At 49.3% G+C, this 12,656-nt stretch overlaps 1 protein-coding gene across 1 annotated transcript; it reads right to left on the bottom strand.

Moving 5' to 3' along the window:
- Positions 1-1,258: 1,258 nt before the first annotated feature.
- Positions 1,259-11,438, bottom strand: LOC123812434 (keratin, type II cytoskeletal 75). Its single transcript, XM_045829154.1, has 9 exons — positions 10,852-11,438; positions 10,077-10,291; positions 9,054-9,114; positions 8,625-8,720; positions 7,663-7,827; positions 5,637-5,762; positions 5,276-5,496; positions 3,853-3,887; positions 1,259-1,908 (listed from the first exon to the last, which is right to left on the bottom strand). The coding sequence occupies exons 1-9, from the start codon at positions 11,335-11,337 to the stop codon at positions 1,670-1,672; spliced, it is 1,644 nt and encodes a 547-aa protein (XP_045685110.1). The 5' UTR covers positions 11,338-11,438; the 3' UTR covers positions 1,259-1,669.
- Positions 11,439-12,656: the final 1,218 nt, after the last annotated feature.

Below are 12,656 nucleotides of genomic sequence, written 5' to 3'. Positions count from 1 at the left end.
TGCTGGAGACACTCCCACTCTAGTTCATCTGCTCCTCTCATCTTGCTTTCCAGGTCTTGGACTCTGAACCAAATGCTTGATTACGCCCTTCCCATGGCCATGGTCACTTATAAAGAAACACCATTTATTGAAGATTCAACCTGTGTGAGATCATGTGGCAGGTCAGTAGCAAGGACTGTGTCATTTGATTCTCATGATAACTTCGGGAGAGTGATGGCAATACGAATTGCTAACATTTACTGAGCAGCTACTATGGGTAGCTAGTTTACACTTGTCTACTCGTTCAATATATACACAGCACCCTGTGGTGGTTATTTCTGTTCTTGTTTTGCACACGAAGCAACTGAGGCACGGAGCAGTTAAGAAACTTGGCAGACTTTGCATAGCTGGTTGCCATGGCATCGAGGGAGGGCCCAGTCATCCAACTGCACCTCATAGCGATGGACAGAGGTGGCTTGTCAAAGACAAGCAGACTCAGAATTTCACTCCAAATTCCTGTCCCCTCTACTCCTCTTGTCCTGGGTCTTTACTTGCTCCTCCCCTCTTCCACCAGGGATATTTAACAGTTGTTCTCAGTATCATTTCTCTCCTGCTTGCCATCTTCCCCCCTTCAACCCTTCCAAAGTTTCCTTTATGAGAGGGAGTCCGGGAGGCTGTAAACTCAGGAATGTGGGAGCTTCCCCGGATGTCTTATTGCTGCAATTATGGGTCTGAATGTCTCCTCTGCTGGGTGAAAGCACTGCCCCAGGGCAGACTTTTAACTCCAGTCCTGCCCTGTTATTTCTCTGCTCAGGTCTGCAAGTTTGAAGCTGTCAGGGAACAATGGCCCCTTTGCTGGCAGAGGGCTGGGCAGCCCACCCTACGTCAGTGTCCTGGAGGAATGGTCTGGCTTTGGGAGGGGATGGCTTCACTCTACACGACACAGGTAGGGAGGAGGTTGGATAGAGCCTCTTCCCAGAGGTTTGGGCTTCTCAAAGAAGGCATCCCAATGAGAGGTAGGAGGAAATGGGCAGAAGCTCGGGTGTAGAGTCTGCCCTCTTGTTCCTCCCATCTCTCCCCGCTGTCCAGCCTTCTTAGTTCTGGGCGGGAGTGTGGAAGATGGTTTGATGTGCTCTGAGCACTCCTTGTATGGGTCCTTGTGCTGGGAGGAAACCTGAGAAGGAGGAGCCGGAGGAGGAGGAGGAGGAGAATTGCTGTGTACTCAGGTCACCATTCCAAACAGAGGGCTGGACTCCAAACACATTACACATACCTTTAATTGACACATTCCAGGGAGGGGAGAGAGGGAGCCCTCACTCCCAGCAGACAGCTTATAAGCACCGTGAGACAACGGGGTTGACAACCTGGCATTAAGATGGCCTGGGAGACACTGACTCCCCATTTCTGTATCCGGAGGGAGAGTGGAAGGCAGGGCTGAAGGGGGAGTCTCTGCAAGACAAGCTGAATGTGAATCTTGAAAGTCTCTGTGCTTTGGCACAGAGAGGGCACCAGCAGCGGTCTGGGGACTGTCAGGAGGGCAGAGGCTGGCTCAGGTTAGAAGATGGGGTTTAGCCACGATGCCAGACTTCCTAGAGCACAGGTGGGTCTTGTGAAGGGGAGCAGGAGAATGACCCAGGTCAGTGGGCAGATCTGACTTCAGGACAGGAGTAGGGGAGTGGGGCGACTGTACTTAGTGCTTATAGCTTTTTCGGCTGGAGGATGTGGTGGAGACAAACTTGACGCTGGAGCCATTGCCCCCAGGGCTCCGGCTGCTACCAGCACTGAAGCTGGAGCTCCCCAGGCCCACACCCAAGCTGTGTCCACCACTGGTGGTGAAGGAGTAGCCACTGCCCCCACCAAGACTCAGGTTTCCACCTCTGATGCCACTGCCACCGCCATAGCCACTGGAAATTGTGGAGGTGACCACAGCTGCCGGAAGAGAGGAGACATGGTCAGAATCAAGGGCAGGAGAGAACACACCTGGGGACCTGGAGTGTCAGGGCCTGTGCCCTGAAGTTCCTGGGGAGGGGAGGGTGTGATCTTGTCAGGCAGCTGTTAGCCTTCTTGTAATTGCCACCCCCAGCATCTCCTCCAGTCCCCGGTGTGGTGAAGTCACTGTTCTATGCCCCGGCCTGGCTCTCCCTGCACTGCAGCTCTGGGTGTTCTCCCAGTCTGAAATGGCTTTCTGCCTCCCCTCTGCTACTCGGTGTCTCTCTTTTCCTTCCAGAACTGAATGGAGACTTCTCTCTTCTTGGAAGCTATTCCAGTCCACCCTGTGATCCCACCACACTCTCCCCTGCTGCTCTGTCCCTGTCTCCCTTTGTGGGCCTGACTCTTGTGTCGCCCTTCATTTTGGAAGCTCATAGCAGGCCACCTATATGCTTCCCTTGGTGTTCCCAGCCTCTGTGCTCTGAATCCCAGAGCGGGGCTGGAATATTCTTGGTAGACCAAGTGACAGATGACTCACCAGCCAGCCAGCTTGGCCCCTATTCTCTCCCCAATCTACTCTTTTCCTAACTTTTATAACCATCATCACCTTAAATATCTAGTATCCCACTTGGGCTCTGGAGAAGGAAAATTGAACCAAAAAATAGACTCTGTGTTATGGGATGAATTATATCTGCAAAAAAACATATATTGAATCCTAGTACCTGTGAATGTGACCTTATTTGGAATAGGATCTTGCAGATGTAATCAAGTTAAAAGAGAAATCATTAGGGTGGGCTCTAATCCAATATGACTAATGTCCTTTTAAGAAGAGGGACAATGTCCTTATGTGAAGACAGATCACAAAGAAAGGGCCATATGATCAAAGAGGCAGAGAGTGGAGTGATGAGCCAAGGAATGATAGCAGCCACCAAAAGCTAGAAGAGGCAAGGAGGAATTTCCCCCCTCCTGGTTTCACAGGGAGCATGGTCCTGCTGGCACCTCAGTTTGGGATTTCCAGCCTGCCAACTGTGAGAACAATAAATTCTGTTGTTTTAAGCCACAGAGTTTGTGTACTTTGTTGTGGCAGCCCTGGGAAACCAGTATAGACTTTTAGGTGCTTTCAAGAGAAAGGAAACTTCAGAGGCTGTGCCGTCCATTCCTGGGGCCATCCATTCCCAAGGACGCCTGAGTGGTTCAGACGGCTCTGCCTTTTAGAACCATTGGCCAACATCATCAATTGCATTTGTGAATCCCACATCAAGAATACCAACCCCCTTGTGGAGTGTAAGTTGCAGAAGTCATTTCTGTTGGTCTCAAGATGCCAGCACTGAGCTCTGTGAGTGATTCCTTCTGCTCTTACTGGCACAGGGCTGGGCCAGCTCGCTAACCTCTTCTGTTTCTTAGTAGCTGCACCCACTTACCATGTCTTATGGGCTCTCATTGCCTTGAAAATCCTTGGTAACTCTGCACTTACAATCTGCACAGTTAGCAAAGCAGTGGGGCTTCTTCCAAAACTGTTTGAATGGCAATGCCCTTGTGCTCCACATGAAGGCTCCCTTCACAGACAGAGGGCAGACCAGGAGTTTTCATAAATTCTATCTACATCGAACACTCATCTCTGAGCTAGACTTGCAGACCCAGCAAAAATGATGTGAAATCCTGGGAGGTAGGTGTGTGGCCTGTGGATCTTCTAAAACCCAAGCAGAAGGAATGCAGAAAACCTCCCATCGCCCCCTCTGTGGCATCTTTCACTTGCAAAGAGGTAAGTATTGTGACATGGAAGGCTCTCTCCTAACATGACTCTCTTTTTAACAGATTCAAGACCTCAAACTTTCTCAAAATGAGCCCTTTTGGTGGGACCCCTCCAATGCTTCATGCATGCCCACCACCTCCCCACCCCCCAACCACACACCCTCCAAATGGCACAGAGGATGTCATACTCACAGATGTTAACCGGAGAAACACCCTCTCCACTCAGCCTGATTGAAAGGAGTGGGGAGAAGGAGGTTACTATTGTGTCCAGGGGCTTGTGGGCATTTGAAATGACATTTTTGTAATTGTTTTAAATGCATTAAAAAACCCTTTATTACTTTTATTGCAGAAAAATGGGGGTTGAAATTATTTAAATACTAGTATTATTAAAAATAATAATTTAATGAATGAAATAATGTGGAGTTTGAGGTTTATAGGAGTAAAGTCTGTCATCCCAGAGACACATTTTTGGTTTAAACTAGGCAGACACCTCATGGAGATCAAAGCTAATCACATGCTGCTGTCAGTTGAGAAGGTGTTCTACTTGTCATAGAACCAGGAGAGTTCTCTCTCAACAATGGACCATTGTCGTGCCCTGGGCAGTGCTGAGGTTGTCATAGGTGTGGAGAGGAGTCTGAGACATAAACATAACATTGGCAATAAATAGTCTATCATCATGGTAGCCACTAGAGTAATTTTGTTTTCAAATCTTGAGGACAGAACTGGCATTCATTTACAAATACATACTTAGAACATTAAGAGAGCTAACAATTACTGGGTACCTGCTACCTATATAATGCCACTTATTCTCTCAACAACCCCATTAAGTAGGCATTGTTATTTCAGTTTTATAGATGGAGAAATTGAAGCTCAGAGAGGTAATTAAGTCACCCATGGTCACAAAGCTGGATTTGAAGCCAGAGTCATTTGGCACCAGAGCCCATGTCTTTGGCCACTAAATTGAATGATAACTGTCATGTAATGAGCACTTTTTTGTATACCATGCACTGTGTGAAGAGCTTCATGTATAGTCCCTGTCTGACCCTCTTAAAAACATATGAGCTAGAAACTATGGTTATCTTCATTTACAGGTGAGAACGCCAAGGAATGGAAGGATTAAGTAATTTGCTCTGGGTCACACAGCTGGTAACTGGCAGAGCACAAAGCTCCCACTGAGCTAGATCATGTGACCTGGCCTCTATTCTGTCACTGAAGAAGTGAGGACCAGAGAAGGGATACTGACTTTCCTAAGGTAACACAGCGTGTTAGTGGCAGGCATGTAAGCCTAAATCCTAGGACAATTTATTCTCAGTCCAGAGTCTTTCATGCCACATATCCAGCCCTGCCATGTAACCAAATTTCTCCTTGGACAGAACTTGATTACTGGGACCTGATCAGGCCCTAGATTTCTATGGGGTGTTAAAAGTAGTTACCTCTTAAATGCAGGAGTCTGATAATGATTTATAAACCTGGAGAAAATGGCACCTGTATTCTTTGTCATAACCCAGTTCTGCCTGCATTTTGTTTTCTTTTCCAGGAAAGGAGAGGGCTGCAGCAACCTGAGCCCCTAGGAATGGCTAGGCAGCTGGGATGGAGTTACCACTTCTACCCTCACCTGTTCTCCTCGCCCTCCAGCAGCTTCCTGTAGGTGGCGATCTCCACGTCCAGGGCCAGCTTGACGTTCATCAGCTCCTGATACTCCCGCAGCAGCCGGGCCATGTCCTGCTTGGCCTTCTGCAGAGCCTCCTCCAGGTCCACCAGCTTGGCTCGTGCATCCTTGAGGGCCAGCTCTCCACGCTGTTCTGCATCAGCAATGGCTGTTTGCAGGCTGGAACACTGTGAGGAAGGGATAAGACACGAGCCTTACTGGAAGCCCCAGGCCGTGTGGTGCTTCTTCGTGGGAGTCCTGCACACACGGCGGAGTGACTCAGGAGAATGGAGTGTGCAGGGAGCTCTTGGCCCTGCCGAAACTTTACCTGCTTCTTCACGTTGTCAATCTCGCTTCTCAGCCTCTGGATCATCCGATTCACCTCAGCGATCTCTTGTTTGGTGTTTCGGAGATCATCGCCATGTCTGCCTGCTGTGACTTGTAGCTCCTCATACTGCAGGAGTCAGAGAAGAGCCAGTCATCTCGTCGAACACCTGGGCTGGACACTGCCTGTGTGCCCAGCCTGGCCCTCAGGGACACCACAGGCCCATCTGTTCACTAATCACTCACACAAACCCTTGCCCATTTAGTCAGGTGATATTTCTTGAGCACATCTAGTTGACAGGCATGTACTAGGCCCTGGGAATATCACAAAGAACACAGACCACCCTGCTTACAATTTATTGGGGGAGATGGGCATTAATCAAATCAGCATACTATTGAATATATAGTCCCAAACTGAGATAAGTGCCCCTTAGAAATTAACAGAGTCCTACAGGAGTGTAATAAAGGAATCTGACTGAGATATGGAAGTGGGGGTGGTGATCAGGGAAGCCCTTCCAGAGATGGAGATCCTGGGGCTGTGCTCTGAAGGATGGGAGTGAGCTAAGTGACTGGCTGGGCAGAGGCCACCCCAGACAGGAGAAGCAGACGATGTGAGGACCCTGGGGCAGGAAGAAGCATGAGGAGCCCTAGTATTGAGAGGGTACTTGAGAAGTTCCTGGTCACAGGACCTACATCCAGACCAATTGTGATCATGAACTTTGGTCACCCTGCAGACTCCAGTGCTGGGGAAACAGGAATAAGATGTAAGGAGATGGTGTTGCTTGGAGCTGAGGCCACAAAGGATCCAGTTCTGAAGACTTTGTAAGAGAATAGCTCTCCACCTCATTTAGGTGCACATCCAGGACACACTCATTTTGGAGAATGAATGCACCCTGCCCCCTTTAGCAGACTGGAGTGAAAGCCACACCTTTCCCAATGAAAGAGGGCCCCTGCCTGAACAAGTGTTTGGTGGGTTTTGAAAGTACTGACTAGCTCAGCTCCTCTGTTTCTAGATACACACTGTTAAAGGGAACAATAGCATTGCCAACAAAAGAAATTATCTGCTATAAATTTCAACCACTCCACTTGGAGTGGTTAAGTGTATCCCACCTCCACTCACCATCAAGGGGCTGCCTCTGCACTGTGCACCCCTGTCAGCTGACACCCTCTGCCTTCCCACCAACTTGCAGTGGTAGGGACTAAGGCATGAATGCACAGAGCAGGGCAAGGGACAGGATCCAGCTTGCAGGTGAGCAGCTGCCCCTGAACAGCATCTGGATTTGGCAGGAGGCTCATCTCATGGGTTGGACTATCCTGCCTACCACACCCCTTCAAAGCCAGACCTTCTTCTGGCCGTCTGCACTTTTGGACGGTAGATCTCTCTGGTTGTCCCTACCTTCCTCTTCCAGATACAAACTCTCTTGCTCAGCAAAGTGCTAATTTCCACCTTGTAGCCCCACAGAACAGCTTTCTCAGCCTTGAACACCTCCCCTTCCTTGGCATTCTTGTTCCTCCCTGCTTCCCAAGTGGGCTGAAAACCCACTGCTTCTTGGAAGCTTTTTGTTCATGTTGTCTTTTTCCCTTCCAAGAGCATCCATTCACTTTACAGCTTCCCAGACCTGGGGTTCTGCTTGCAGTTTATTTATTTACAACTCTGTAAACTGCTCGGCATATAATAGGAGCTCTGTGAGCATGCACTGACTAAATAAGCCCTTTGGAAACAGCTTCATGACTGTTTCTTAGATGTTTCAGAGTCTCACCCAGCCCCTGCCCAGATCATAATTAAGTGATGTGGGGGTGGTAGCTGTCCTGAGTGCCTAACATCAGCTGACCACATAACAGTGTGTATGGTTGGATCTCCATACATTTTTTGAGCTAAGTTTTTACAGGATCAAAGATGCTTCTGCCAAGTTGAAAGAGATGGACATGCTCTCATGTCTAGCTGAAAGCTATGGCTAATAGTTAAATGATGATTTGGGGTTTCAGAGAACACTAGCCCTGGACTCTATCATGGAGCTGCCCACACTCACCTTGGTCTGGTACCAAGACTCAGCCTCAGCCCGGCTGCGGTTGGCAATGTCTTCATACTGGGCCTTGACCTCGGCAATGATGCTGTCCAGGTCCAGGCTGCGGTTGTTGTCCATGGAGAGGACCACGGATGTGTCACTAACCTGTGTCTGCATTTGGGACAGCTCCTGCAGAGCCAGTAAACTCAGTGTCATCAAGGCATAAGGAGAAGGGATCTTGAAATCATACAGTTAAGCACCCATCTAGGTCAGAAAGCACTTCTTTGGCATTCCTGGCAGGGAGTCTTTCAGCTCCTCCCTGGCTACTCCCAAGAGGTGTCTGGGTCATAGGCCAATGTGATGGGATTGTGTCCCTAGTATCATTTCTCCAGAATCTCACTTGGGTGATTTCCCTGGAAACAAAGGGTGGGTAAGTGTTCTCTGATCCAAGTTACATGCAGTTGACTATGACATATATTGACTTATATGCTGGCATAAAAGATTTCTTTAGGATCAGATGATTTTTAGGACCCTCTGCCCCCTGGACAGCATGTCTTTATTGCTCCCTGCTTCTCTCTCCCTCCCCACAGGCCAAGGTCTCTGCTTTCAGAGTGGCAGTGCCCAGAATGAAGCATCTTCAGAGGGCAAGAAGCTGGCCAGTGAGCTGAGGTACAGCTTACCTTCAGAATTTTGCTGGGAGGGGGAATGGAGAAATGGATGTCGCTCCCTACAGACCTGGGATTCAAGAATCAGCACTCCTTCCATGATATGCTATGGGATGGGGGAATAAGCCTCACAGCTGGGGTAGGGTTTAGTGTGGCAAGATTTCAAGTAGTTCTCCTGGGTCCCCTGACCTTCCACACTCTAGCTTGGAGCAGCTGGGGCACCATGCCTCATGGGAGTACTATGGGGATGACATTCTCTGCCACGTTTTTTCTTTCCAGGGACCAGAACTAGGGGGGATAAAAACATCTGCAGGCTCTTACTGCCTCATACAGCATCCGTAAGAAGTTGATCTCATCAGTCAGACTGCTGACCTTGGCCTCCAGCTCCACCTTGTTCATGTAGGCGATGTCCACGTCCTGGAAAACAGCGCAGGATACCCTTCTAAGACCCTGGCCACAAGCAGCAAGTCCTAGAGAAGCTGAGCAGACTCCTCTCTGGCCCTTCTAGGTTGGACTTCAGCAAGTCTGCACCTGGGATTGGGAGGTGGGGGTGGGTGGTTGCTGAGAACTGGAGGCTTGAGTTTCCTGGGCTAACGGCACCCTAAGCAGGGGCAGCGGGGCCATAAAGAGGGAGCATTTTGGCAGGTTTGAGGTCTCCAGTTATTCTCCAGGGGTGGCCCAAGGGCTGGGTCATCCCACACTCCAGGATTCAGTTTTGAATCTTCTCCTTTGCGAGACATTTCCACCCACCTTCTTCAGGCCCACAAACTCATTTTCAGAAGCCGTGCGCTTGTTAATTTCATCCTCGTACCTGTGAGCGGGGGAGAGGGGGTGTGCTGTTGAGCAAGGCTTTGGTGGAGCTCTTCCCAGGCTGTGGAGGAGTGTGCTGGGGCAGCAAGAATGAAGAGACTTTGAACCCCCTCCTGCTCTTCTGCTGACCTTTGGGTGATTCACTTAACCTCTATATCTCCCTCTATGAAAGGAGAATAATTTCTTCTGCCAGAAGTTTTTTTCTTTCTTATTCTCTCTTTAGTAAGACTAGAAAGGGAGCATGAAAATTATGGAACTAGAAACAGGTGTTTAGCCAATTCCATCTTCTTAGAGATGTACAATTACAATCTTTAAAAGACTTTGCTGTCTCAAGTGCCTGCTGTAAGCTTTGTGCAGGGCATCATTCCTGGTAGAATTTGGTATATTTCACTGAACTTCAGGGCAGCCGTTTGAGCAGTGTGCTTTTAGTAAGTAGGTGTAGTTCTGCCTCAGAAATCAAGGGTAAAGCAGCTAATAGTTTAGGGGGGACCACTGTCTTCCACTACCTCACCTGCACTGAATACCTGCATTGATTACTGCAGCCTGGATGATCACCATCAAATTTTGCCTCCTCAAGGAGGACCAGATTGCCTCGCTTATACTCTAATGTGCATCCTGAAAATGGAAGCTGTCTCAGTAACACAGCCCATGCCCAGTGGAGTTAAATCATATGCTAACCTTGAAATAACATTAGGCTTTCCAGAGTAACAATATTCTGTTAGGTGATATAGATATCCCTTTATGGTCGTGTAGGCAGATAAGAACAGGCTTCTCGTTAATAGTGATACATCAGCTGAGGGTCCCTCTGTTGCCCGGCACCATGCTGTCTTCATCTGATGGGATAATGACTGCAAGTGGTAAATCTCCCAGCTGATACTGGCATTTGCAACTTTGTGCCTCTAGGGTTCTCATGAAAAGGGACCCTGAGATGACTGTGTGACCAGCAGCCCATCTTCCACTTACCTGACTTTGAAATCTTCTACAATATCTTGCATATTCCTGAGCTCAGCATCCAGCCTGCCCCTCTCAGTGGTGACGCTGTCCAGCTGCCGGCGGAGGTCATTGAGGCAGGCATCAAAGAAGGGCTCCAGGTTCTGCCTCACGGTCTTGGTGCCCTGCTCCTGCAGGAGGCTCCACTTGGTCTCTAGGACCTTGTTCTGCTGCTCCAGGAACCGTACCTGGAGTGGGGAAGAAGAGAATGCAATCTTGAGAAACAGGGGAGACTTGAGAAATTAATTGGAGCCAGACATTCCAATTAATACGGGAAAGAAGAAAAGGACACTTTTTACCTGACACCCAAATTTCAACTCTTTAATTGGCAGCTCCAAGTCAAGATGAGAAAGCCCTTGAAGCAACCTCAAAGTTCTCAAGGGCTTCCACAGAACTAATGTAGTGGGGCTCAGAGGCCCCTATGGGGAGCCTCGATTCTTGGGTGGGCGGTCTCGATAATGCCTGCTGTGGGTTAGATCAGTTTGCCTAGTGGAAACCCCTCCTGTAGAGAACAGCTTGACTTGCCCTGGTTTTGACTGAACCAGACCACATGGCTCCCAAGAAGGACAAGGAGAAATTTCCACAAAGTTCCCATTTGTAAATAAATACCTCACCCCCTGGGAGGTACCTGTTAATCAGATGTGCTTTTCTAGGGAGGCCGTTGCATTTCTGCTTCCCCTCTGGGCTGGGCCTCTCCAAGGGGTCCTACCAGCCTAACCCCATGGGGCAGATGCAGCTCCCGGCTCACCTTGTCGATGAAGGAGGCAAACTTGTTGTTGAGGGTCTTGATCTGCTCCTGCTCTTCTTTCCGCACTCGCTGGATGGTGGGGTCGATTTGCAGGTTGAGGGGAGTCAGGAGACTCTGGTTGACTGTGACCTCTTGGATACCTCCAGGGGGACAGACGGGGAAGCCAGGGCCACCAAAGCTCCCTCCCACTCCACCACCATAGCCAAATCCACTGCTGACCCCAAACCCACTGCTCGCCCTGCCACCAAAGCCACTTCGGAAGTTGCCACCACTCCCACTGACAGAGACCCGCTTGGTCCCCCCTAGGTTGTAGAGGCTGCGGCTTCCAAAGCTGGCCCCAGGATCACTAATTCTTCTCAGGCCTGCACTGCCCCAAGTGCAGCGGGCCACGGAGGCTGAGCTGAAGCGGGGGCGACTGGAGGCTGAGGCAGTGCTGAAGCCCCTGCGGCTGCCCGTCTGAAAAGTGATGGTGGACTGCCTGGACATGGCGGCTGAGAAAGTGGGGCAAGAACAGCTTCAGAAGTAGGTGTGTATGAAGGGGGATAGAGGAGGCAGGGTATCTGGGGAGCCCCAGGCCCCTGGGTTTTTATGTGCCTCTGGGAGGGGTGGGGCAATGCTAATGGATGCTTCTGATGGCATCTCCTAGGCATTTGCCAACCCTGAGCTCACACTCAGCTCCCCTCTGGAAACGGTGCACGAGCCACTGGTTGGCTCTGGCAGCCTCACCTCCCCCTCATGGAAACTCCTTTCCAGTCACAACTTGATCAGCAAATGAATGAGAAACACGTAATTGCTTTCAGTCATGTTCTAATCATGCATCTTATAATGGACTCAGAAAACACTGCCTCATTTCTAAACCGTTTTCTTAGGCCTGGGACCGACTCCCTCTTGTCCAAACATCTTGTGTCAGTGTAAGTGACTGTGATTTACTGTTCCCTGTTCTTTTCTATCCCTTAGCTGTGCTTCCCATGCCTGAGCAGTTCCTCAGCTATTATACCCCAGTCCTCCTCCTCCCACGAAGCTGCCCCTCCAGATCTTGAAAATCCTGCTCTACACTCATCTTTCTCAGGAATCTACCCAGTCTTGACTGCTCCTTAATTTTGCTCTTAAGCTTCCATCTCTGTTGTGCAGGTCACAGGATAATCTGGAGCATGAACGTGTGCATGCACATATGTCCTGTCTCCTCTAACACAACATGACTCTGAAGACTGGGCCCTCTGTCTGCCAGGGAGAGAAGCTATGAGAGTGGAGAGATAGGGTTGAATCTCGGGCCTGCTATATACTCGTTGTGAGACCTTGAGGCAGTCACAGACTTCTCTGAGCCTCAGTTTGAGTGTCTATAAAAGTGGGATTGTGATGAGCATTCATGCATGAAAACAACTTTTGCAATGTCTCAGTCATGTTTAAGTGCTGAGTAAATGTTTGTTGAGTCTTCTTTCCTTCTGATACTATCAAGCAAGTATGAATGAAGTGCCAGAGGTATGTCCATCCTGTGGCAAGTTTGAAAGGAGCACAATACACATTCTTTTTCTTTTATAATGGACTTGTGTTTCAATTGGGAAGACAACATCGACACCCATTAGGTAACTTATGAAAAGGTGGTAGACATGAAAGCACTACTTCTCAGCTCTGTTTGAGGCTGCCTTATTCCAGAAGTCTCCCAGACAGGCCACCCCTCCTACTGAGTGCCTGGGATTCCCCACCCTTTAATCCTTCATCAAAGCTACAGTGGTTGCACGAAGTAGAGGATTTTTTCTTTTCCCTGCTAGCCTTGTTGTCTGTTTCCTCCCTCTCCCATTTGTCTC

The sequence above is a fragment of the Phyllostomus hastatus genome, unplaced genomic scaffold (assembly GCF_019186645.2).
Source record: "Phyllostomus hastatus isolate PE091 unplaced genomic scaffold, TTU_PhHast_1.1 phas_scaffold_93, whole genome shotgun sequence".
In the NCBI taxonomy this organism is placed as follows: Eukaryota; Metazoa; Chordata; class Mammalia; order Chiroptera; family Phyllostomidae; genus Phyllostomus; species Phyllostomus hastatus.
The sequence above is the reverse complement of the archived record's forward strand: the minus strand, read 5'-3'. Positions and strand labels throughout refer to the sequence as shown.

Coding starts and splice junctions, on each gene's coding strand:
- LOC123812434 (XM_045829154.1), bottom strand. CDS start 11,337: ATGTCCAGGCAGTCCACCATCACTTTTCAGACGGGCAGCCGCAGGGGC. Junction 8,721..9,053: donor AGTTTGTGGGCCTGAAGAAG/GTGGGTGGAAAT, acceptor GCTGTTTTCCAG/GACGTGGACATCGCCTACAT. Junction 5,763..7,662: donor AGTCTTGGTACCAGACCAAG/GTGAGTGTGGGC, acceptor TGACTCCTGCAG/TATGAGGAGCTACAAGTCAC.